At 43.1% G+C, this 25,289-nt stretch overlaps 1 protein-coding gene across 1 annotated transcript; it reads left to right on the plus strand.

Annotated features, from left to right (window-relative positions):
• Positions 1–256: 256 nt before the first annotated feature.
• gabrd (gamma-aminobutyric acid type A receptor subunit delta) lies at positions 257–24,580 on the plus strand. Its single transcript, XM_023793693.2, has 9 exons — positions 257–544; positions 13,903–14,018; positions 15,246–15,313; positions 15,773–15,993; positions 17,716–17,798; positions 19,353–19,490; positions 20,665–20,820; positions 21,868–22,079; positions 23,314–24,580. Exons 1-9 carry the CDS (start codon positions 477–479, stop codon positions 23,623–23,625), a joined length of 1,374 nt encoding a protein of 457 aa, XP_023649461.1. The 5' UTR covers positions 257–476; the 3' UTR covers positions 23,626–24,580.
• Positions 24,581–25,289: the final 709 nt, after the last annotated feature.

Here is a 25,289-nt window from a genome sequence, read left to right on the forward strand (position 1 = left end):
AAGGTTGGCTGGAAATATTTCCGAACCTTGTAAGACAGAAAAAATACAGAAAATAATAATTATTATTGTGAAACTATGCTGTTATGTTTTTTTGCAAACAATGCATCCGAATTATTTATAAGGATGGTGTGAAGACATCGCTGACTGCCATTATAACGCTTATAGGTTACTGCAGGCGACCGGATGATGATTTCTCTTGCTCTCACGAGCGGTCTGTGCTGCGTGTGTGTGGGTGTGTGTGTGCGCTTGTGTGATCGGGGCTTTACAGCGACTGCACCAGTCAACTCTATTAGAGGCGAGTTCAGTGGGAGAGGATCGCGCGCGCCGCGCCGGGACCAGCGCTGGGTATGGGTGGCAAGAGGCGCGCTCTGCTCCCAACTACTGCGCTTCGCAGGGCAGGCATGCTAGCCACTTTGCTGCCGTGACCTCCTGATCGATTGCCATTCAGTTCTGGAGAACTTTGTAAAGCTTTAGATATGGAGATAATCACATCAGCTTTGGCCGTGCTATTGCTCCTTTCGGTCCAACGGAACAAATTAACCAGGTAGTGTGAAATGCCGCTGCATGCGGTTCTCTTTTCTTTAATCGGGCTGGGAACTTTAATTTGTTTTTGACAAGATTTACGTGTGATCGAAGTGAATGTTTACATGTAAGGCGTTTTGAGCATTCGTGTTTAAGCTGTCAGGTTTCTGCAAAGCCAGCATAATTTACTGTGGCAATATGTTTTCATACTGCAGCTTTGATCAAAAAGTCACGGTCGCATTTCAGGTCATCTTTTCATTTAACAAAATGCTGCCATTTCAGACGATGATGCATGTTTGTTGTTTCCCATTAATCCTTGGTTGTGATTAGAAATTACGCTCTGAGTTGGTTCTAGATTTACAGTAAAACCGTACAATCTGGTTCTATAATAATACCTACTGTAACCTAGATTCCACTCCGAATCCCTACGGTTTTTTCATCCACTAGAGAAAAATCAATCAAGTAAAAAAAAAGAACGTACGGGGTGTTTCGGTTCTCTTTAACAATGTCTTGAAATATTTTCAATTTAAGGATGGATTTTCTGTTTTCAAACATTAACCTTGTAATATAACTTTGTAGCGCACATGACACATTTCAGTCCCGTGAACATAACTTTTGTCCGTCAACATTAGAATGAATTCAAATGAGTTTATGTGCGAGTGTCTTTGCTGTAATCTTGGCACATTCAAGTTAGACGAACTTTCAGCAAATCTAAAGCAATATAGGCAGAATAACTATATATATATATAAAATATTTAAAATGTGTGCCTTGGTAGCTTTGTTGTAGGCCTACATAATAGAATTGAGTCCAGTACATAAAATGAATGCTCAAAAGCATCTAATTTTAATGTTTAATTTTTCCGATTCCCATGAATTTTACATTTTTTAATGTAACTTGATGAAAACTGTTTCTATAAAGAAAAACAGTAAAGTACAACTGGACATGTGCACAGGAAGTGTGACAGTGACGCAGACTATGGTGCAGAAAACACTACTACATTAATAAGAATGTGTGAAACACAGACCGCGGCTTTAAAATGTTGCAAGTAATATGAAAGAACTCGGGTGCAGCTTTGTTCAGGAAGGAGAATGATTCATGAACGCGACTCTTCGTCCAGCTCAGGGAATGGGCCATTGATTGACCAATTTTAGCAGCTACAGACGAGGACAGTGGTCCTTTCAGACCGAGTGCAGGGTAACTTTGAGCAGGGCGTGCGCTGACTACAGGAGCGGAGCTGTGGCTGAAAGTTACAAGCTCAAATCCCAGGACAGCAATCAGAGCTGCTCCCTCAAGCCGAGTCCTTTGCCTTTTGCCTAGATAAAATATGACTGTTGCTGTGCCATTGTTTCACTTATTTGGGTCTGAGATAGCATTATACTCTAACTCGGGTATGGAGTTAAAAACTGCAGGTGACAGACTGAAAACAACATCCATCCTATAAAAAATAATCTTTCACAGCAAAGATCTTGAAGCATATAAAGGACCATCTTACAAAAGCTCAATTTTATGAACCTTCCTATATAAGGCAGATTCTCAGCCACTTATCTGTTTGAGTTTCGCCACCAGAAGCTATAAGATCCAGCATTACGTCAGATGGATGGATGGATGGAAAAGTTATTTATATTGCAGTGTGTATAAGGGCTTTCTGCTGCTGTGTCAGACCACAAGGCCTTCTAATGAACCAGGATTGCATGGTCAGAAAAGGCCTGTAGATCAGCAAATCTGTAGAAACATCCTCTTCTGGTCCCTCATGCTCCTGTGTCGGTTACACTGCTTTTCCCGTTCGTTCTTACGTAATCAACGCAAATACTGAACTGGAATTGAATTGGACTGGCATAGATGTGCAGAAACAAAAAAGGGTTAAGAATATCACAAAACTTAAAGCTTCTGTTTAATCGTTCGGTGTTTGTAAAATAAGATTTAGTACAAATAATTAGACAAACTGTACATCCATGACACTGCTAGACAGAATATCCCAAATTCCCATCACCATTTATATAAATAAGTAACTCTCTTTATTGGGATTTAAACTGCTCCCCAGTCCGCTTCTGTTTGTACTTTTCATGTGTAATGAAATCAAAATTAATAGTAAACAATGTCCCTGTCGGCGGTTCATAGTTTTTCCTACCTCGGCAGGCTCACCATGGCTGACCGTGAGCGACCCGCAAGCCTTGCCGTCTCAGAGATGCTCTGACCCACATGTCTGGCCGTAATGATTTGGCCCTTGTCAGAGTCACTCAGATCATTATCTCTGCCCATTTCTTCTGCATTCAGCATGTTCAGTGTGAGTACTGAACGTTAGCTTACCGTGTGGCGTATCCCGAACCTTGATGTGCACCATCTGTAGGGTGGGGGTAGTTATAATGTTTTGGGTCATCTGTGTATATAATGTATTCGGTACCATTCAAAATCTGGATACACCCACTGTACTGAAAATCGTTAGAAAACAACCTTATGCACACCTCGAGATTATGTAGTGAGTAATATCTTGTGAAGAAGGAAAGATGTGGAGCGCTGTGACAGATGACCTGCCCCCCCACAATCCCTCCCCCGACCTAAACCACACACAGCTGGTTTGGCATGAGTTGGATCAAAGAGTAAGAGCAAGGAAGCCAACTTGTGCCCAGAACTTGTGGAAACTCCTTCAGGTCTGTTGGAGAAGCATTCCAGGCGGCTACATCTTTCATTGCCTTGAGGCATTTTACTATAAGGTGAATAACACAGCTAAAACAGAGACAAATGCATTAAAAGCAGATGTGTCCAGACACATAAATGTATACGCATGTATATGTATGTATGACCCTGATTATTTATTCTATTCTATGTCCATTTTAATACTATTTCTATGTGTGATGCTTGTACTAAGACAGCTGATTACTTCATTTCGTCTTGTATGTGCACAATAACAATAAAGTTGTCTTTGACTTTCAAACTACTAAAGCAGAAGCTTTGGCTTAACATAAATACATCTGAAAATCTCCCATAGGTGTTCTTTAACCATTTTAGAAAAAAAGTTACCTTTGAAAAAAATAATAAACAATTCAGTTTTAATTACACACTTTTGTAAATTGCTGGCAAACCAACAAAAGTCTTATTATGATGATGGAAGGTTCCTTTCTGAAAAGTACACTAAAGACACGCAGAGTGATTACATAGACCTTATCTTTAAACAGATATGTCAGTCATAAATGTACCTAACAACAAAAACAGATACATTTTCAAGGAATAAAAAGCCTGTAATCATATTTAATTAATAGAAGAAAGATACATTTCAAGGTTGCTTGTATTCTTTTTCGCCTGGTACCCTGTACTGAATAAGAAGGCAAAAGTTGATGGGTGGATGGAGGATTTATTATCTTGGAAGCCTGGCCATTGTTACTGACATCCCATCAGAGAAGCGTGGGACTCCCCTCCCTCCATAACAGCCTGTGCAGTCCAACAGAATGCTGCTGAAACTGCAAACTCAGGCTCCAGCCACGGGATTATATATATTGGTGCGCAGTTGGAAGGCACTTTCTTCCTTGGGTGAGTTGTGGAGATTGGACACAATTTTAGAGCTTTAATTCAGCTTTTAGAGCAAAATGTGGCAGGAAAATCTACATTTTTCTGTTGTCATGTGTAAATCAAAGTGCAGTGGCGTGGTTCTGAGGGGTGTGTATTCATACACTTATATTAGCGTACGCTGTTTGGTCAAAGTGTAATAATCAAATAATCAAGTATTTTTATATATTAAAACAAGAAAGGTTAAAGAATCACAGAGTCCTTGCAGCTGCATAGACTTATGGATATTTATGGTGATTTTCTGTTGATAAATGACCATCTTTTCACATGAAATTCATACACAGAGTACAGAGTGTCAAGTAGATCTTGCTGAAAACATAAAGCTTCTCACTCATCCAGGTTAAGGCAGAGGACTCCAAACGAAACGTGTCCAAATGAAGTGCAGTGATTATCTGTGGAAAAGCTGTTAGTGGGAAAAGGGTCGACTGTGGACTAGTTTTAAAAAATCATCTCGATAACAAACTAACTGTCTAATTAACTGTCTTGTGCACTTAAGTGCAATACTAGATAAGCAGATGATGGAATGATGGATCTTAATTAAACATATTATTTTTTAACTACAATCCCATTTTTATTATCTGTATTGTTATTTTTTGCTGATCCTGTGGATCCTGTCCTTTTTTGTGCTGTCTTTTTCATTATTGCTGCCGTTTCTCAAAGAATTTCCCCATTGTGGGATTAATAAAGTCTAATCTAATCTAATCTAATTTACAAAAAAGTTGGGATGCAGTGTAAAATGTAAATAAAAGCAGAATGCAATGATTTTTAAATGATATAAATATTTGACTGAAAATAGAACAAAGTCTAGGCATTTGCTTGATTTGTTTTATGACAAATATATGCTCAATTTGAATTTGATGCCAACAACACGTTTCAAAAAAGCTGGGGTAGGGGCCCATTGACCCCTGTGCTGCATCACCTCTTTTAACACTCTATAAAGGTCTGGGAACTGAGGAGACCGGCTGCTGGAGTTTTTAAAGTGAAATGTCATCCCATTCTTGCCTGATAGAGGATTTCAACTGTTCAACAGTTTGGGGTCTCCTTTGTTGTATTTTTCGTTTCATAGTGCGCCAAAGTCAATGCGTGACCGGTCAGGACAGCAGACAGGCCAGTCTATCACCCGGACTCTTCTACTGCGGAGACATGCTGTTGTAATTCGTGCAGAATGCAGTTTGGCATTGTCTTGCTGGAATATACAAGGCCTTCTCTGACAAAGACGTTGTCTGGATGGCAGCATATGTTGCTCCAAAACCTGTATATATCGTTCAGCATTAATGGTGCCTTCCCAGATGTGTAAGGTACCCAAGCCATGGGCACTAATGCACCCCCATCCCATCACGGATGCTGTTTTTGAACTGTCTGCTGATAATAAGCTGGATGGTCCTCTCCTCTTTAGCCCGGAGGACGTGGCGTCCATGATTTCCAAAGAGAATCTGAAATTTTGATTTGTCAGACCACAGGACAGTTTTCCATTTTGATTCATTACATTTTAAATGAGCTCAGGCCCAGAGAAGTCAGAGGCGTTTCTGAATCATGTTTAGATGTTTTCTTCTTTGCATGGTAGAGTTTCATCCTACATTTGAGGATGCAGCGACAAACTGTGTTCAAAGAAGTGTTCCGGTGCCCATGCAGTGATGTCCACTGTAGAATTGTGTCTGTTTTTAATGCAGTGCTGCCTGAGGACCTGAAGATCATGACTCTCCAGTATTGATTTTTGACCTTGTCCCTTGCGTACAGAGATTTTTCTGGATTCTCAGAATCTTTTAATGATACTATGTACTGTAGATGAAGAAAATCTCAAATTCTTTGCAATATTTCGTTGAGGAAAATTATTCTTAAATTGTTGCAGTATATGTGCACGCAGTCTGGTACAGAGTGGTGAACCTCTCCCCATCTTCACTGCACAGTGCAGTGAACCTCTCCCTATCTTCATCCCCACAGCACAGAGATTCTGCCTCTCTGGGAGGCTCTTTTTATACCCAATCATCTTGCTGACCTGTTGCCAATTAACCCAATTAGTTATTCAACCAGATGTTTTGTTTTAGCATTACACAACTTTTCTTTTGTTGCCCCTGTCTCAAGTTTTTGAAACGTGTTGCTGGCATCGAATTCAAATTGAGCATATATGTGTCATAAAACAATAAAATTGACCAACAATTTTTTCAACAATTGATATGTTGTCTTTGTTCTATTTTCAATTAAATATGGGTTTATAAGATTTGCACATCACTGCATTATATTTTTATTTACATTTTACACATCCCATTTTTTTGGAAATAGGGTTGTATTTCAAGTTTGCTAAGTTCAGTTTTATTAGTTGCAGTAGATGGAGCTGAAAATCTGCCACTGCTAGCTGGGAATACAAACACCTGAAATCGTCTGCCTTTAAATGAGGCAGTTACAGTTATAATCACCCAGTGTGTCTTTCCAAGTGTGGCTGGCCATATTGCCTGAAAGTAATGCTTTGAACTGGCTGTGTTCAAAGAATTTTTGCTTCACTGGCTTAATGATAGGCCACATTTCAGCAGCTTTATCTGTATTGTCTCCATTTCCAGTCTGTACCTTATGTCTTTTTCACCCCAATTTATGGATATGGTTTCTTTGCATGTGTAGAAACTTTTGAGGTCAGATTAACACAAGCAGGGATGTAGGAACTAGAAAGGAAGGGGGGGGGGCATATACCTCCCAATAATTAATTTGGATTCATTCATCCTTCTTAAAAAACAGACCTTTACATTTAGATTAGTAAGTTGTGTCCCACCTCCATTGTCAAACTGTCTCCTATGCCACTAAACAGAAGCCCCTAAAATGAGAATCTTGTAGTTTAATTAATACTGATAACAACGTGAAGCCGTCTCCACCTTGGTGACGTAAGGAGATGGAATGGATTAAACAGGGCTTCCAGCTGTTTCATCTACAGTCATTACTGACGCCCCCAGCTTCAGATCTTATGCTATAATTGCTAAGATGACAATTTTCACCTACTACACTGTTCTTTAAAAAACACTTCACTTTCCTAGCTCAAGGGCAGTGCAGACGTTCTTGTCTGGGAATTGAACCAACAACCTTCAGGTTATACATGTCCTTAATTGCCTTGTGACCTGCCACCCATCAAGCCTGATGTTTTTTTTTCTTCTGCTCAATTTTCAGGACACAGAGAGCTGGACTTGTTTCCAAGTCACCTTGTTAGAGAGACGTCCATTTACTGTCCCTATAGACGAGGAATAACCCCCCACCTTGTTAGAGGGACGTCCATTTACTGTCCCTATAGACCAGGGACAAAAACCGACAACAGAACAGAGCAGAGATAAATGCATGTCATTGTCTCCCAATGTCATTGATTCTGAGCCCCCCCCCCCCCAATAACCCAGACTGTTACAACCACCCAAAAGGTGAACATTTGGTTTAATTCAGAAATTTGGGATCTTATTTACTTGATTAAGGGAAGATTTTAAGTCATGTGGATTCTTTTGTCGCTGCTGTTTTTTTTAAATTAAAACATTAACATAGTAACTGCACTATTACATGGGATGTGTAGCAAAATAATAAAGAACCTACAATTGAAAGGTTGTTGGTTCACATCCTAGGGGCATGTGTAAAGCTGCAACCTTGCTCTATGAACAAATTCACATACATGCTGTAACTGAATGACTGAAAAGTAAGGTGCTATGCCACCAGACAGGCTGAGGACTGGATTACTTTGGTCCTGATGTACACATCTCCCCTGCAGTAACATACATGCTGTAACTGAGTGACTGAATAGTAATGTGCTATACCGCCAGACAGGCTAAGGACTGCAGTACTTCGGCCCTGATTTACACATCTCCCCTGCAGAAACATAAACAGTTGTAACTGAGTGACTGAACAGTAATGTGCTATACCTGTCAGTTGACTGGATTACTTTGGTCCTGATGTACACATCTCCCCTGCAGTAACATACATGCTGTAACTGAGTGACTGAACAGTAATGTGCTATACCACCAGACAGGCTGAGGACTGGAGTACTTCGGCCCTGATGTACACATCTCCCCTGCAGTAACATACATGCTGTAACTGAGTGACTGAACAGTAATGTGCTATACCTGTCAGTTGACTGGAATACTTTGGCCCTAATGTACACATCTCCCTTGCAGTAACATACATGTTGTAACTGAGTGACTGAACAGTAATGTGCTATACCTGTCAGTTGACTGGAATACTTTGGCCCTAATGTACACATCTCCCTTGCAGTAACATACATGTTGTAACAGTGACTGAACAGTAATGTGCTATACCACCAGACAGGCTGAGGACTGGAGTACTTCGGCCCTGATGTACACATCTCCCTTGCAGTAACATACATGCTGTAACTGAGTGATTGAACAGTAATGTGCTATACTGCCAAACAGGCTAAGGACTGCAGTACTTCGGCCCTGATTTACACATCTCCCCTGTATTAACATACATGTTGTAACTGAGTGACTGAACAGTAATGTGCTATACCACCAGACAGGCTGAGGACTGGAATACTTTGGCCCTGGTTTACACATCTCCCCTGCATTAACACGCATGTTGTAACTGAGTGACTGAACAGTAATGTGCTATACCACCAGACAGGCTGAGGACTGGAGTACTTCGGCCCTGATGTACACATCTCCCCTGCAGTATCACACATGCTGTAACTGAGTGACTGAACAGTAATGTGCTATACCACCAGACAGGCTGAGGACTGGAGTACTTCGGTCCTGATGTACACATCCCCCCTGCATTAACATACATGCTGTAACTGAGTGACTGAACAATAATGTGCTATACCACCAGACAGGCTGAGGACTGGAGTACTTCGGCCCTGATGTACACATCTCCCCTGCAGTATCACACATGCTGTAACTGAGTGACTGAACAGTAATGTGCTATACCACCAGACAGGCTGAGGACTGGAGTACTTCGGTCCTGATGTACACATCTCCCCTGCAGTATCACACATGCTGTAACTGAGTGACTGAACAGTAATATCTACTGTATACCACCAGACAGGCTGAGGACTGGAGTACTTCGGCCCTGATGTACACATCTCCCCTGCAGTATCACACATGATGTAACTGAGTGACTGAACAGTAATATATATACCACCAGACAGACTAAGGACTGCAGTACTTCAGCCCTGATGTACACATCTCCCCTGCAGTATTACACATGCTGTAACTGAGTGACTGAACAGTAATGTGCTATACCACCAGACAGGCTGAGGACTGGAGTACTTCGGCCCTGATGTACACATCTCCCCTGCATTAACATACATGTTGTAACTGAGTGACTGAACAGTAATGTGCTATACCACCAGACAGGCTGAGGACTGGAGTACTTCGGCCCTGATTTACACATCTCCCCTGCATTAACATACATGTTGTAACTGAGTGACTGAACAGTAATGTGCTATACCACCAGACAGGCTGAGGACTGGAGTACTTCGGCCCTGATGTACACATCTCCCCTGCATTAACATACATGTTGTAACTGAGTGACTGAACAGTAATGTGCTATACCACCAGACAGGCTGAGGACTGGAGTACTTCGGCCCTGATTTACACATCTCCCCTGCATTAACATACATGTTGTAACTGAGTGACTGAACAGTAATGTGCTATACCACCAGACAGGCTGAGGACTGGAGTACTTCGGCTCTGATGTACACATCTCCCCTGCATTAACATACATGTTGTAACTGAGTGACTGAACAGTAATGTGCTATACCACCAGACAGGCTGAGGACTGGAGTACTTCGGCCCTGATGTACACATCTCCCCTGCAGTATCACACATGATGTAACTGAGTGACTGAACAGTAATATATATACCACCAGACAGACTAAGGACTGCAGTACTTCAGCCCTGATGTACACATCTCCCCTGCAGTATTACACATGCTGTAACTGAGTGACTGAACAGTAATGTGCTATACCACCAGACAGGCTGAGGACTGGAGTACTTCGGCCCTGATTTACACATCTCCCCTGCATTAACATACATGTTGTAACTGAGTGACTGAACAGTAATGTGCTATACCACCAGACAGGCTGAGGACTGGAGTACTTCGGCCCTGATGTACACATCTCCCCTGCATTAACATACATGTTGTAACTGAGTGACTGAACAGTAATGTGCTATACCACCAGACAGGCTGAGGACTGGAGTACTTCGGCCCTGATTTACACATCTCCCCTGCATTAACATACATGTTGTAACTGAGTGACTGAACAGTAATGTGCTATACCACCAGACAGGCTGAGGACTGGAGTACTTCGGCCCTGATGTACACATCTCCCCTGCATTAACATACATGTTGTAACTGAGTGACTGAACAGTAATGTGCTATACCACCAGACAGGCTGAGGACTGGAGTACTTCGGCCCTGATGTACACATCTCCCCTGCATTAACATACATGTTGTAACTGAGTGACTGAACAGTAATGTGCTATACCACCAGACAGGTTGAGGACTGGAATACTTCGGCCCTGATGTACGTCATATTTTAAATTCTTGATGTGTAGGATTCAAGCTGATGTTTTGTTATGCTTTTCAACTTCTGACGGGGCCTTGTATTCTACAAAATAGTCTCTCCACTATTCTATCCGTTAAAAACTGGTGTTGGTCTATCATAGCTTTACGGTAAAACAAACGTAAGGCTGTCAAGCCATACTTGTGATTATGCTGCTTTGTTTTACGTTATTTAATTAACAAAAGAAATCTTCAGGAAAAATAAAATAAAGTATGTTGTAAACAGTTGACAGGGTACTCTGTGTATTGCAGAATTACCCAGAAATATCTAGATGAATTATTGTGTGTCGGTTTTACAAAAGACGGAAATCTTAATGTTACAGCTGTCTGTAGGCTGCGGCCGGCAGCTGTGTGCTTAGCAACGGCCCTGTTCAGCGGATTTACTTCCAATACTGTGCTGCAGGCGTGCGATTTAATGAGATTCAGCGCACCTACGCTGTCCTGCTCTTCCGTGCTCGGCTGGTAGGAGGGGGACATGCTTTTGCAGAGGCAAACTTTGCTTTAAGGTCTGTGCCTCTCATTTGAAGTGGGAACGAAAGGTGAAACTTTTAAAAAAGGAAATAAATAAATAAGTATTAATGCTGTGAGCAGACAGAGCCCCGGGGTCCAATAACCCCGACAACTCCCTAGTATACCCTGTTCCCTGTAGGTGACATTTGTTCATTTTTTTGCTTCCTAATTCAATTATACAGTTGTGGTAGCGACATATGATACTTTTGCAATTTGCACACAGATGGGCTGGACGCCCTGTAGTGTCTCACATAGCCAGGTACAAATGAAGCGCCTTGTACGGCCGGCCACCGCACCACAGCCGCCCCTCCTGCCTCCGCTCGGAGCGATGCTCATAACCAGGCTGTTAGCACAACAGGGCCTCGGGAGGTCATTTTAATGAACAATAACAAAGCAATATGGGGAGCAAGAGGGAGCGGAGAGGAAAAATCGACTTTGAACTATTTAAAGGCGAAGCGTTTGAGGGTAACTGTGCGGTTTTTATAAATTACTCCAAGAAAGATCTAAACGCTTTCTTCATTAGCGCTTAACAGCCTGCGGACTTCTTCCTTAGTGTATAGAAGACATGGCAACTGGGGCAATAGTAAAACTAATGATTTCATTTGTTTTATTGCACTCGCTGTTATCAAGAACAAGTCAGATACCGTACAGCGCATAGTTATTTATACATGCATGTCTGGTGTCTCATACGGCTGCAGCAAGTCAGGTTACTTTGCTCAAATGAAGACTCTCTCCCGGGACCAGCATTTTTGTGTCAAGAACACGTCCTTATTCTCTGCGCGACCATGTGACTTTACTAGGGCTGATTCGTAAGGTGAATCAAAAGTTAAAAAAAAAAAGCCTGGCAACATCCCCACTGCAACGTGTATATTTAGCTTCACAGGATCAGCGTGTTTTGAATGTGAGGGAAACGGTTTGATCTTAATTTAAAGCTTGTCATTGTGTATAGTACTGCATGAGGTAACTGCTGAAATGAAAAACTGTGGCTGTTTTATTTACCGCTCATTCTGTCACTGTATCTAGGGCTCTAGATATATGTATAGAACTATATTACCTATGAGAGCTAGTCACCAGCCGCAATGATAAATGCAATAACTATAGGCATGATTAGTGTAGGGAATATTCTTTTCACTGCAGTTTTTTCGCATATGCAAAATTGAGCATCTGCGTACATTCCATTTTCTATATATTCTGTTTGTTAGATACTAATGCCTGTTAGATGACATCTAATGAATGTAATAAACAGCCCAACAAACTGTGAGACAGGCAGCTCCGTCCCAAAACCAGCCCAGCGAAGCTCAAATCACTGTTTCCATGGAGATGCTATCGGGTTGATTACAGGACAGACATTTCCGTGTCATGCCAAAGTTTGAGTTTTCAAGCAAGAAACCAATTTACTAATTTACTATTTAAACCCTTGCTACTTTATTGTTAAAGGCTAACATTTCAATGGAGAAATAAAGAAGCTGACCTTTAATTTTATGTGCTTAATACAAAACATCATTTCTAAGGTTTTCGTATTAAAGCATATTAAGTAAAAATAAATATTATCTAACTGTTTTATATTAAAGTATATGAAAATTCAGAGCCTTTATAAATTGCAAATATTAATTTATATAAATATCTTGTATTTATATTTCATTTATGCAAACTACCATAAAACACAAAATGGTTAAAAAATATCCACAACATTTTTGCAGTGATGTTTTGGTGACTTACAGAATTACAGTATTACATGTGACTGACCCTGAACTTTTAGTCATGACGGATATTAATATGGTATTGAAAATTCCATTTTGCTACATATACAGCGATATGACTATATTCGCGTTATTCACAAATATGCACAAGTTCTTAGTTAAAAGAAGCATATCTCATATTATATGTGTAATTTCTGATTTGTATTTTTTCATAAAATATTGCTAAATGGTTTCAGTGGCTGACAGTGATCATAATTTAATGTGAATATTGCACCAGAGAGCACTACGGCACACCTGTGGAAGCAATCACACCGGCGTTTCAGCCCGTTATTTATGCGTAGTTTTGTTATGTTTCGCTGTTCACTTCCTCACATTCTTCTCGCTCTTTCTGCGAGTGTTTGAAGAGCGGCACATTAGAAAGACGGCAGCAGATGTCTGGATGTGAAGTGTGGGCTGCTTTCCTCCCAGGCAGCGCCACAGGAAGATGAACTCCTGCGTGAAAAGGCCTCTGCAAGATGTTGTTCTTGCCAGTTGCTAAAATCAGCCAGAATTCAGCCTAATTGGGCAGAACTTACTGCCCCCTTGTGGCCATTTTTCATTCTCCCACCTCTCATGCTGTCAGGCTCCCTTACATGAGTCAGAAGGGATGTGAAACATATAACCATAAAATTTAATTAAACACGAACAGCTATTTCCATATGAATTAAAAAAAGAAAAAAACGTTTGAAGATTGTAATTTTGGGCATTTTCATTTGTTTTTTGAATATCCAAAAACCAGTGCATTGTATAAGAATTTATCGCAAGCACACCTCAAAAAATATATATAAATAAAACATTAGGTTAAACTGCATGTTTCATATCAGATCATCTTTCGACATAAATCGTTTCACTGATGCCATGCTTTTACATTTTAGTTTCTTGTATTTGATATCACCCATCCAATGGCTATCGAAATATGTTATGCATTGACTAATTAATTCATTAAACTGAAATGAATGTTGCCATTTGTAACTTTGTAGTGGACGCCTGCAGTGGCTGAAATTTCAAGCTTCGTGCTTTTGTTTTCCGTAGGGCGATGATGAGTGATATTGGCGACTATGTAGGTACAGACATTGAAATATCCTGGTTGCCTAATCTGGATGATTTAATGAAGGGGTACGCGCGAAATTTCCGTCCTGGGATAGGAGGTGAGTATGAGATCTATTGCTTGTATCATTGGATGCCTTTTCATCGCCTCGCATTTCCTGTCATTCTTAACATAAACTTCTCTATCAGGTAGCAAAGTGCTTGTGGTCTGTTCAACTCCTACTTGACATGTAGGTGCAAACCTGTTGTTTTTTTTACCAGTTACTGAGAAAAAATTTTACATAGATTTTTTTTTACTGAAAATTATTCCATTAGGTGCATTTAAGAGTTGATGCAGTTTTCAAATGCAGCTAATCCCTGAAATGAAGTCAGGGTCCTGCAGTCTCTCAGTAATTCTTACTTTACCGAGTGGCATAGATGTAGAGTCCATAAAATTGTTGACTGATGTCAACGGATCGAATGGAAGTGCGTAGTGCGAGAGAGTTACCTGAGCCACGTGACGTACCTGTCGGAGAAAATCTTGTTAAGAATGGCTGTCAAATGTGAAATATCCAATGACTGCAGCTTTAGATTTCTCACCCTCACAGCTTAACTCAGTTCTGAGTCAAGTTAAATTTCACCGCTGCTCACATGCACAAACGTTTAGAGCACCAGCGTCGGTCATCGCATTTCCAGCACAGGATGGGCTTTCCGTGCTGTTGCTGATACAGTATGCAGTGTGACAGCAGGTGACAAAATAAAACTTGTCACCAGGGTGGCTGGGCCAAGGACATATCATTCTATTATACTTCTGACTGTAAAACCAAACAAAAATTCTTTCACTGAAATGCTTATGCTGTATAATTTAAATAGCTATGCATGCTTTGGGCAAGAAAACAAACCAGTCAATATCATAAATATGAAATGTAGTTCAAGCCTGGTGTGGTGCAGCATGATATTTTGCTTCTGCCGTAGTTCTCAGTGCAGCCACTAGACACCTTTCAGACCTTCAGGAAGGACACTTCATAGTGAAAGTTTCCTGCTCAACGGGATTGATGAACGAGCTGACAGATTTTTTTAATTCCTCGAATAGGCATTTCAGGAAGGATGGGCTTAGAATTGTCTTTTTTTTCCCCCATAGTGCTTTTTTTTGCACTTATATAAGAAGGCATTTTAATTGCAAAGGAGGAATATCACTGTTCTAGTGGGCTGCATCCCATTTCACAATAATGGCACTTCTGCACGACCTTGCTCTTTATCTTGATGAACGGGTACTTGGTGTGTAGGTGGGGAGATGCGGGGGTGGGGGGCATTCTTTGCCGTTTTCTCTCTCATTTGCTTCTCCTCAGGCCCTCCAGTGAACGTCGCGATGGCCATTGAAGTCGCCAGCATAGACCACATCTCTGAGGCCAACATGGTAAAGTAGGAGCCCCTTGACCTGAGCGTTCTTATATTCCGCGATTTAGAAGATATTATTTACTGCATCTCCGCAGGGAAAAAAAACACCAGAAAGTGTTTTAAAATATTGCTTACAGACTGTGGATTCATAATAACTGCAAACTCTTTGTGTTGATCAATCTGAACCCATGTTTTCCTGTAATGAGACAAACCATTCTGGTACAAAACCTTAGGATATGCAAATCACTGCTCATTAATAAAAATAACTGTAAAAATTGTTTATTTGGCACTCGTGGTTGACAGGGAAAAGATTACAGTGATGGAGAAGTTCAAAGATGACTTGAGGATGACTTTGTATCTTGTTAAGTTTCTCCTCACTGATTTAAGGACCTACGAGCCTTAGTCACTGAGATTGTCATTAACTGAGCTTCCTTCTTGTTCCGGGTTGTTCCCAACACACGGCACCCTCATCGGACAGGAATACACCATGACCGTGTTCCTCCGGCAGAGCTGGAGGGACGACCGCCTGGCCTATAACCACACCAACAAGACACTGGGGCTGGACAGCCGCTTTGTGGACAAGCTGTGGCTGCCGGACACGTTCATCGTCAACGCCAAGTCGGCCTGGTTCCACGACGTCACCGTGGAGAACAAGCTGATTCGCCTCCAGCCAGATGGAGTGATCCTCTACAGCAGCCGGTGGGGGGCCGGGGGGGGTTATAGTGGGGTGGTGGGGGGGGGGGGGATAGGTTCAGCGTGGGTGCACAGCAGATCTCCAGGAATTAATTATAATTAGCACCTGATTTTCATTTGAACCGCCAGGTGAGGAGACTAACTATCCACATAATCGCTTCTATGAAGCAAACAAAAGATGAGGCTGAATGAAAAGCAGCAGGCCTCCGGCTCCCTGCACACATGCTGGAGCTGGAGAGTGAAGCACGGTCGGTGCGGGTCAGCGCCACGGCAGGCCTTCTGGGGCGGAGGAGCTCAAAGCTTCTGACACATGCATTACCGCGGCACTCTGTGCCTTTAAAGGGATAGTTTGGGCAAAAGGGGCAGGTGCTCAGGCCCCCCACCCCACCCCACCCCCGCACATGTCCGGTGTTGTCAGTGAGTAAAGGGAGAGCAAGGACAAGGTCATACTCGTGGTTTTACTCACTAACATATCCGACACGTGTCTCCAGTGAGACTAAAATAAAAAAGTTTAAAATCATAAGAAACAAATAACTCAGCGGGTTGTATTTTGTTTTTTTAAACAAGCCTTTTCTTTCTGGAAATCAGCCAAAGCTATGACCTACTGTACTTTGCGGTCGTTACATCACAGATGATGGAGGCGGGCTGAGTGGGGGGAGGGGCTGGGGGATGCGGGGGTGTATTTACAGCAAACACGGGGTCTCTAACGGAGCCCCCGCGGGCCTGTGTGTGGGCAGGATCTTGCTTCTCTCTTAACTGATTAATCTACACCATGGTTTTGATTCTTGGCATCTTTGTGGAACATCTGCATCCACTCTTTTCTAAAGCACTACATTTTCTGATATTTTAAAAGGTGTCTCAAAATATTAACAGCAAATTAGACAGTGGTGTCTGTAATGGGCGGGGGGGGGGGGGGGGGGGGGGGGTAACTCACGGTGATGTGAAGCAATGCAGGAGGACATTGGCATGCTGAATCCCGTTCTGCATGGGAATTACCAGCCTGAACAGGTCTCAGATTTATTTAAGAGTTTGCAGCAGACGTAGAGGTGCAATAAATCAAAAAGGAGCAGACAGTCGTCGTCCACGCAGCCTTTCCAAACCATCTGCAGTGCAAACACATGCACTGCGCTCACACCCGCTGCCAAGACGCCTACACTCGTCTAGCTCTGCCGCTTCCTTCCCCCCCCCTCAGCTCTGTGGAGTCTCTCCCGCAGCTCAGGATTGGCTGATTAGCGGCACCTGAGGGCGGCTGGGTAACAAGGCTGCGCTCAGGTCTGCCTGCCTGCCATGCACAGATAGGCCTGTCGCGCTGTCGGCCTCCTGCCCCGGGGATTTTGGGGGACAGGTCTTAGCTGGCTTAAATAAGCTTTAGAATTAATCCACAACTTTTGTATTTGAATAAAAGGTTTGCACTTGCTTTCCCGTGTTTTCTACCTCTTTGGGGTCAGCAGAAACTCTTTCATTTACTTGCTAATTGGTGCACAAAACATTACAAGAAATTAAGTTGATATGTATTCGTTTTCCAAGCTAATACAGCAAGTGGTGTAAACCCAATTGAACAGAAATTTCAATCACCAACTATTAGTACTGTATATGTGATCATCAAAAAACAAGGGAGACAGAGTGCATTTGTGTCTGTCGTGCATAGACTGCACTTGATTGCAAACACTACACTGGTACAGCATTTCTGACGGTGATGATGCGATTAACCGTCTTTTCTCATTTTAGAATTACCTCGACAGTGGCCTGTGACATGGACCTGACTAAGTACCCCATGGATGAGCAGGAATGCATGCTGGACTTGGAGAGCTGTAAGAACCAGTGACAGAACCAATCTTCTTACCCCTAAAGACGTTTCTATGAGTAGTGAAGGAACTGTCAACAAGGCCCAAGACTGTAAAACAGAGGGTGTACACTCCCCTGTTCTCCTTTGTGTTCCCCTGTACTCTCCTATGCTCCCCTGTACTCCCCTGTACTCTCCTATGCTCCCCTGTGTTCCCCTGTAATCTCCTATGCTCCCCTGTGTTCCCCTGTACTCTCCTATGCTCCCTTTTGTTCCCCTGTACTCTTCTGTGCTCCCCTGTACTCCCCTGTACTCCCATATGCTCCCCTGTACTCTCCTATGCTCCCCTGTACTCCCCTATGCTCCCCTGTACTCTCCTATGCTCCCCTGTACTCCCCTGTACTCCCCTATGCTCCCCTGTACTCTCCTATGCTCCCCTGTACTCCCCTATGCTCCCCTGTACTCTCCTGTGCTCCCCTGTACTCCCCTGTACTCCTCTATGCTCCCCTGTACTCTCCTATGCTCCCCTGTGTTCCCCTATGCTCCCATGTACTCCCCTATGCTCCCCTGTACTCTCCTATGCTCCCCTGTGTTCCCCTGTAATCTCCTATGCTCCCCTGTGTTCCCCTGTACTCTCCTATGCTCCCTTTTGTTCCCCTGTACTCTCCTGTGCTCCCCTGTACTCCCCTGTACTCCCATATGCTCCCCTGTACTCTCCTATGCTCCCCTGTACTCCCCTATGCTCCCCTGTACTCTCCTATGCTCCCCTGTATTCCCCTATGCTCCCCTGTACTCTCCTATGCTCCCCTGTACTCCCCTATGCTCCCCTGTACTCTCCTGTGCTCCCCTGTACTCCTCTATGCTCCCCTGTACTCTCCTATGCTCCCCTGTACTCTCCTATGCTCCCCTGTACTCCCCTATGCTCCCCTGTACTCTCCTATGCTCCCCTGTACTCCCCTATGCTCCCCTGTACTCTCCTATGCTCCCCTGTACTCCCCTATGCTCCCCTGTACTCTCCTATGCTCCCCTGTACTCTCCTATGCTCCCCTGTGATCTCCTATGCTCCCCTGTGTTCCCCTGTACTCTCCTATCTCCCCTGTGTTCCCCTGTAATCTCCTATGCTCCCCTGTGTTCCCCTGTACTCTCCTATGCTCCCCTGTGTTCCCCTGTGTTCCCCTGTACTCCCCTATGCTCCCCTGTACTCTCCTATGCTCCCCTGTGTTCCCCTGTACTCTCCTATGCTCCCCTGTGTTCCCCTGTACTCCCCTATGCTCCCCTGTACTCTCCTATGCTCCCCTGTGTTCCCCTGTACTCTCCTATGCTCCCTTGTGTTATTCTGTATTCCCCATGTGCTTCCCTACACTCCCCTGTACTTCCCTGTGCTCTTCTGTGTTCCTCTGTACTCTCCTGTGTTCCCCTGTACTCCCCTGTGCTCTTCTGTGTTCCTCTGTATTCCCCTGTGCTCCCCTGTGCTCATCTGTGCTGACCTAGACACCCCTGTGTTCCCCTGTGTTCCCCAGTACTTTGTTCTATCTGGAGGCCATCAGATTTCATAACAAACTCCCCACCGTGTGTTTTCCAGATGGCTACTCCTCTGAAGACATTGTTTATCACTGGTCTGAGAGTCAAGTGCACATCCATGGGCTGGACAAACTGGAGCTTTCCCAGTTTACCATTATAGACTACAGATTTGTCACGGAGATGATGAACTTTAAGTCTGGTACGTTTAAGCAGAGATGGACACAAATGCATCAAAAAGTTACAAATAATTTCTCATGAAATGTAGTATGTGTACCATTACAGCACAATTAATGTGTAATATTTACAATGCTTGTCCTACCTTTAAATAGAATAATAATTTTGTGATTTACATGTGTTATGGCGTTAACTGTGAAATGAAAGAAAACTTTTTGTAATATTAGTAACATAATGAGAGCTGAACAGGCTCCCCCTTCAGCAGCGGGTTGGGGGGTGGGGGGGGGGGGATATCGCGATTCCATCTTCCAGAACCACGATAGGAGATCATGAACGTTTGTATCGCGGTTTCAGACCTCTTACACCCTTAATCTACACCCAGTGTTTCCCGAAACATTAGTGGTGGCGGCTCGCCGGGGTGCCGGTGTGTCAGTGCTCGTGCGAGGAGGCACAGCAGTGCTTTCTGAGATTAATTACCATAATGCATGAATTTCCCACTTTGTCTTACAGTAGGACGCTGAACATCCTCAGACTCAAAGAAGAAACTGGTTTAGATGTATGGTCAAAAAAAAACAGACCTAACAGTTCTGACGCATATAATACGTAACATCAACTTCACAACTTGGTTCTCCCTTTTACACAGACTCGGTTTAGCTGATAGAAATTAATTTTAAAAGTAGCTAGCCTCATTTATCGCTAATGAAGGCTTCCTTATATGACAAACCACTGCCACTGTCTAAGCATGCTTGTTGAAATAAAATGACATTTTAAAAAAAGTATTTTAAATATTTTAAATACATAAAATACAATCTCTCAAAGTATTTTGTTACAAATTACAGCTGATTATTTTCTGTCCAGCAAAATAAATTACAAAATACTCAAAAGTATTTAAATACATATGTTAAATACATTAACCAAACGAGCTTGATGGGCCGAATGGCCTCCTCTCGTTTGTAAATTTCTTATGTTCTTATTAAATTGAAATACTGCCCATCTCTGCATTTAAAGGCTGTCATCTTTCTATAAACAAGAAAACAAAATCAGCCATTGATTTTGTAAAATATTTCACAGGAAATATGCAGCATGATATAAGATTATAAATGTAATAAAAGTGCACAAGGGGGATCCTTTCATGTGTCAGGGAAATAAAAGTTCCATCTCTTGTTCTGTCTCCTTCGAAAAAAAAATGATCCACACAGCGGGACGATTTCCACGGCTCAGCCTCCGTTTCCAGCTGAGACGGAACCGCGGCGTCTACATCATCCAGTCCTACATGCCATCCATCCTCCTGGTGGCCATGTCCTGGGTCTCCTTCTGGATCAGCCAGTCAGCGGTACCTGCGAGGGTGTCGCTAGGTTAGCACAACGCAGCAGCGACCGCACACAGTACTTACGCAATCAGTACCTGTACCTCTATCAGTACCTGTACCTCTATCAGTACCTGTAACTTTAAAAGGTGTGCAAAAAAGTACAGTCAGATTAAAATATGCGCTGTATATTATTGGTTGTATGGGCAACAAATATTGCTGTGGTTGAGAAATTAAACTAGAAAACCTGAACAGGTTCAGGGAAACACCTGGTGTTCTCAATGGTACATTGTATTCTATGGTGAAACACCTCAATAGTCATGTGAATGATATCCTGTACAGTTTTGAGAAAAGGATCAGCATCATTTTAACATAGAGTCTGGTCTGATTGTCAATGAAGTCATAACAGACACTGTGATAAAAATTTGCACACAAAATCGGTATCTTTCTCATGTCTTTGTTGAACACATTGAAATTCCAACAAAAGAGCCGTTTCCTGGCGGTGAGTATTGTTGTTTGGGGCTGTTTCACAGCCTCAAGGCTCGGACAGCTTGCAATTATTGAGGGATGAATGACTTCTTGATTGTATGTGAAAGAATGTCGGGGTATTTGTCCGTGAGCTGAAGCTTGATGAAGCGGGTCTTGCACGGACAGGAAAATGTAAGAGAGAACGGCTAACAGAGAAAGATAACAGCACAGGCTGACCATGGCCAGCGCCTTCCTGCCCCTAACCCACGCTGGAGTGCTGTAGCAGGAAAAATACAACTTAAAAATATTAGATTTATATAGAGAGAAATTGGAAAAAATACCTTGAAGTTTCCTACAGGGGATGGAAATATCTACTGCTAATGAATATCATCAATTAGTAACCCTTTTGAATGTGGGATCAATATCTAACCTTCTTTTTATTTATTATGAAGCTCAAATGTGATTAGACTATAAGGCAAATTCATTCAGGAATAGAGACAATTATAAATACCACACACAGGTTTTCTGCCACCGGATATTTTACTAGGTGAATCACCTGACACCAATATAACAGTCTAGGTGGGTGACTGCAGTAGATTAATCACCTGACTGATGCTGTGATTTTTAGGGATCACCACAGTGCTCACCATGACGACCCTGATGGTCAGTGCTCGCTCCTCCCTGCCCCGGGCGTCGGCTATCAAGGCCCTAGACGTCTACTTCTGGATCTGCTACGTGTTTGTGTTCGCAGCGCTGGTGGAGTACGCCTTCGCCCACTACAACGCGGACTACAATCGCAAGCAGAGGGCCAGGATCAAGGCCAACAAGATGGGGGCGGAGGTACAGAGCGCTCTGAGAAAGGCATGGTGCTCTCAGAAGCAGAAGCTGAGACTTGGGGGGGAAAAGCCGATACAGCAGATAACTATATAAGTACCTTATTCAACACAAATTCAGCTGCCTGGTTTATTGACTTTTTTCCCCCCAAGTCTCTACTTCTCCTTTTGTTATTATTATTATCATCATTATTATTGCAATGTAATATTGCACCAAAATGGCATATTTATGGAAACCGAAGCACTAAGTAAACATTTGACCTCCTGGATTGGTTACAATATTGCACAAAACTAATTAGTACTTCCAAAGTGAGAAAGATGATTAATTCTCGTTTCCCGGCGGGGTTTTGCTAATTCTGTGGATTTTAGCCTGTTCCTCGGTTCCTGTCACACAGGAATTGGTTCTGAAGGAGAGCAGAGATCAGCCTGTGGTTCCTGCTACCATCCAGCATGCCTGCTTATAACTCTGTTGCTTGTTCAGATGCTTATTCTCTTTCTATAGTTATAATACAGAATGAAAAAATACACAATTCATTTTAATAACAGACAATAGGTGTGAAGATTACAGGGAGATTTTACTTTTATTTTGCCCTTGCTGTCCATAACCAAAATTAGGGTTGGGGGACTTTTTCTGTTCCTGCTCTAACCTCAATGAATTAGGGGCTCAATGTATTTAAGATTAGCCAAACATATTGGCTAAGGATTTACATTTGCATTTTATAGGCTTAGATTATTGGAAAGATCTTAATTAGTCTTGATAACGGTGTACTTATTCCTCGACTGCAGCTCGACGTCAGTAAACAGGATTGACTCTAGCTTATGCCATCAGTTTTGTCTAATTTAAGTAATTCAGTTAAATTCAATTAAGTGGTGAGCGAGAACGCAAACCAATACACCCTCCAGTGTAGAAGGGAGGGGCCGGCCCTCCCCTGACTAAAAGAGTATAATTGAGTTACATGAATTGTTGGACAGAGGGAGATGATGGTGAGGCACCAGATAAAGATGAAGGACCCAGCCCAAATCCCAGGTGTGGTGCTGATGTACTTAAGAACCTGGAACTGCTCCGGGAAACACCCAGCTGTACGAAACCTGGAGATCACTTTGAGTGGAAGTTCTGCATGAGCAGCGACATAATAATATTCAAAGTTTCCTCATGTCCGTACAGATTGTCCATCTGCTCTGCACAGGTTCATCGCAGAGGGATGCTAATATGTGTTGTTGTTAATCTCCCCTGCCCACAGTCCATTGTGAAGAATGGGAAGCAGGCTATGGTTATGTACTCCCTCTCTGTCGCGGGCATGAATCAGGGCCTGATGGTCTCCAACCGGCAAGGACGAGCCCAGCGGCCCGCAGACGCTCCCGCGGAGTCAGATGGCACAGAAACACGGACAACCAGGGGTAGACGGCTGGAAAACCCAGAGGAGAAGAAGGGATGCCTGAAGTCCATGTTCAAGCCCATCGATGCCGACACCATTGACATCTATGCCAGGGCTGTTTTCCCAGCAGCCTTTGCGGCGGTGAACGTCATCTATTGGGTGGCATACACCATGTGAGCAGGGACCATGCTGGAATCAGGCAGTCGACATAAATACACTGTAACTGTGGCTGTAAAAATGACATCAAACTTATCAAAGGAGCACTTTTGATCCACAACAAGCTTGACATAGGACACTATGGGGGGACAGAACAGCACACAAATATCCGCTTTTTGTGTCTTCATACATGCCCAAAAAACTTCAGATAAGGGATGCGGGTGCTGTTATATTGATTTTATATTGCCATATTGTCATGATGCTTAGGACTTTACAGACAAATAAACACTTAATCCTACTTATAGCATGTAATTACAACTGAATATATTATCTGGAAATGTAATATTTTCTGTTATCAGTCATGTTTTATTAATCTCCTCCTATGTAAGTTGCCTAATTAGGTCTTGTTTATAAACACTTTGACTCCATAGTGACAGGCAATGAGACATTATATAGCATATAGTAAATACAGGCGTTATCATATAATTACATGCAATAAGTAAGAGCTGGTGCCAGTGGTCTCTTTCCCAGTGGATGCTGGGTGAACACAGTACAGTTGAGTGACACTGCCGTCCCGAGGAGCAGCCCCCGCCTTGTCCAGTGCGAGGGCTGGCCACTGCGACGTCACCCCCTTCATTGGGGGACTCCCTAGCTGGCGAGGACCATCGCTATGGACTCTCAGGACACGAGACTACAGACCTTCAAAGAACGTGCGACACTAAATATAGCTGCCAAAATTCTGGGTAAATGGAACAGCGTAGACTAGCCTGCATGGCTGTTTAACTGCCCCGCCCTGCCCTGCCCCGCCCCGATCCCACTCCCATTACCAGTTCCTATTATTTCACTTTTAACTCCTCCCCTTTCTTTTTTTTTAAATGCCTCTCTGTTTTTTTTCCTCTTGGGTTTTATACATGGGACTCCTTATCACTTCCCGCCAGTTGAACAGTCCCCAGATTATTAAAAGCAGTTCCTGCAACACCTGTGTTTATCTCCGCTGCCTTTATCTCCGGCTGCCCGTTTCGTGCATTTTCTCAGCACCTGTGTTTCGTAATTATTGCCTGTGACTTGATGAGAAGCGGTTCTGTGTGTGTGTGTGTGTGTGTGTGTGTGTGTGGGGGGGGGGGGGAGTCACATCAACGCTGATAGTCTTAACTCTCAGTCAACCTCTAACGATTTTTAACGAGTACTCGAGAAAAACTGACTGTAACTCTCAATTGTTAAAAGCAGGCCGGTGTTCGATATTAAACAGCACCAGTAGAGGTTCAGAGGCCACTGAGTGGAATCTTAAATGCCCCCTACAGTAGTAGTGTGTGGTGTAATGCAGTAGTAGTGTATGGTGTAATGCAGTAGTAGTAAAACTGTACCCTATATGAGCTTGAATTTACAGTAACACACTGAAGGTGAAGATCTGACATGTGGCATTATTGGTAAAGGTCTGTAACATAACAGACTCACTTCCTGTATGTGTTTAGAAGCAGGTTTGATGCGAGGCCACCACGAGAGCTGTAAATACCACGGTTTACCCCACCATAGTATTCTTGGAGGATTCTGTAATGCCAGTGAGGCACTGGGTGGGAGGGAATCGGGGCAGGAAACTCTTATCGCAGCCTGATGGACGCTGGGGCAGCCCTAGGCGGGGAAGGGAACGGCTTTGGCTCTGCAGGAAACCAGTGGCGGGTCGACTC

This window comes from Paramormyrops kingsleyae, chromosome 6 (assembly GCF_048594095.1).
Source record: "Paramormyrops kingsleyae isolate MSU_618 chromosome 6, PKINGS_0.4, whole genome shotgun sequence".
Lineage (NCBI taxonomy): Eukaryota > Metazoa > Chordata > Actinopteri > Osteoglossiformes > Mormyridae > Paramormyrops > Paramormyrops kingsleyae.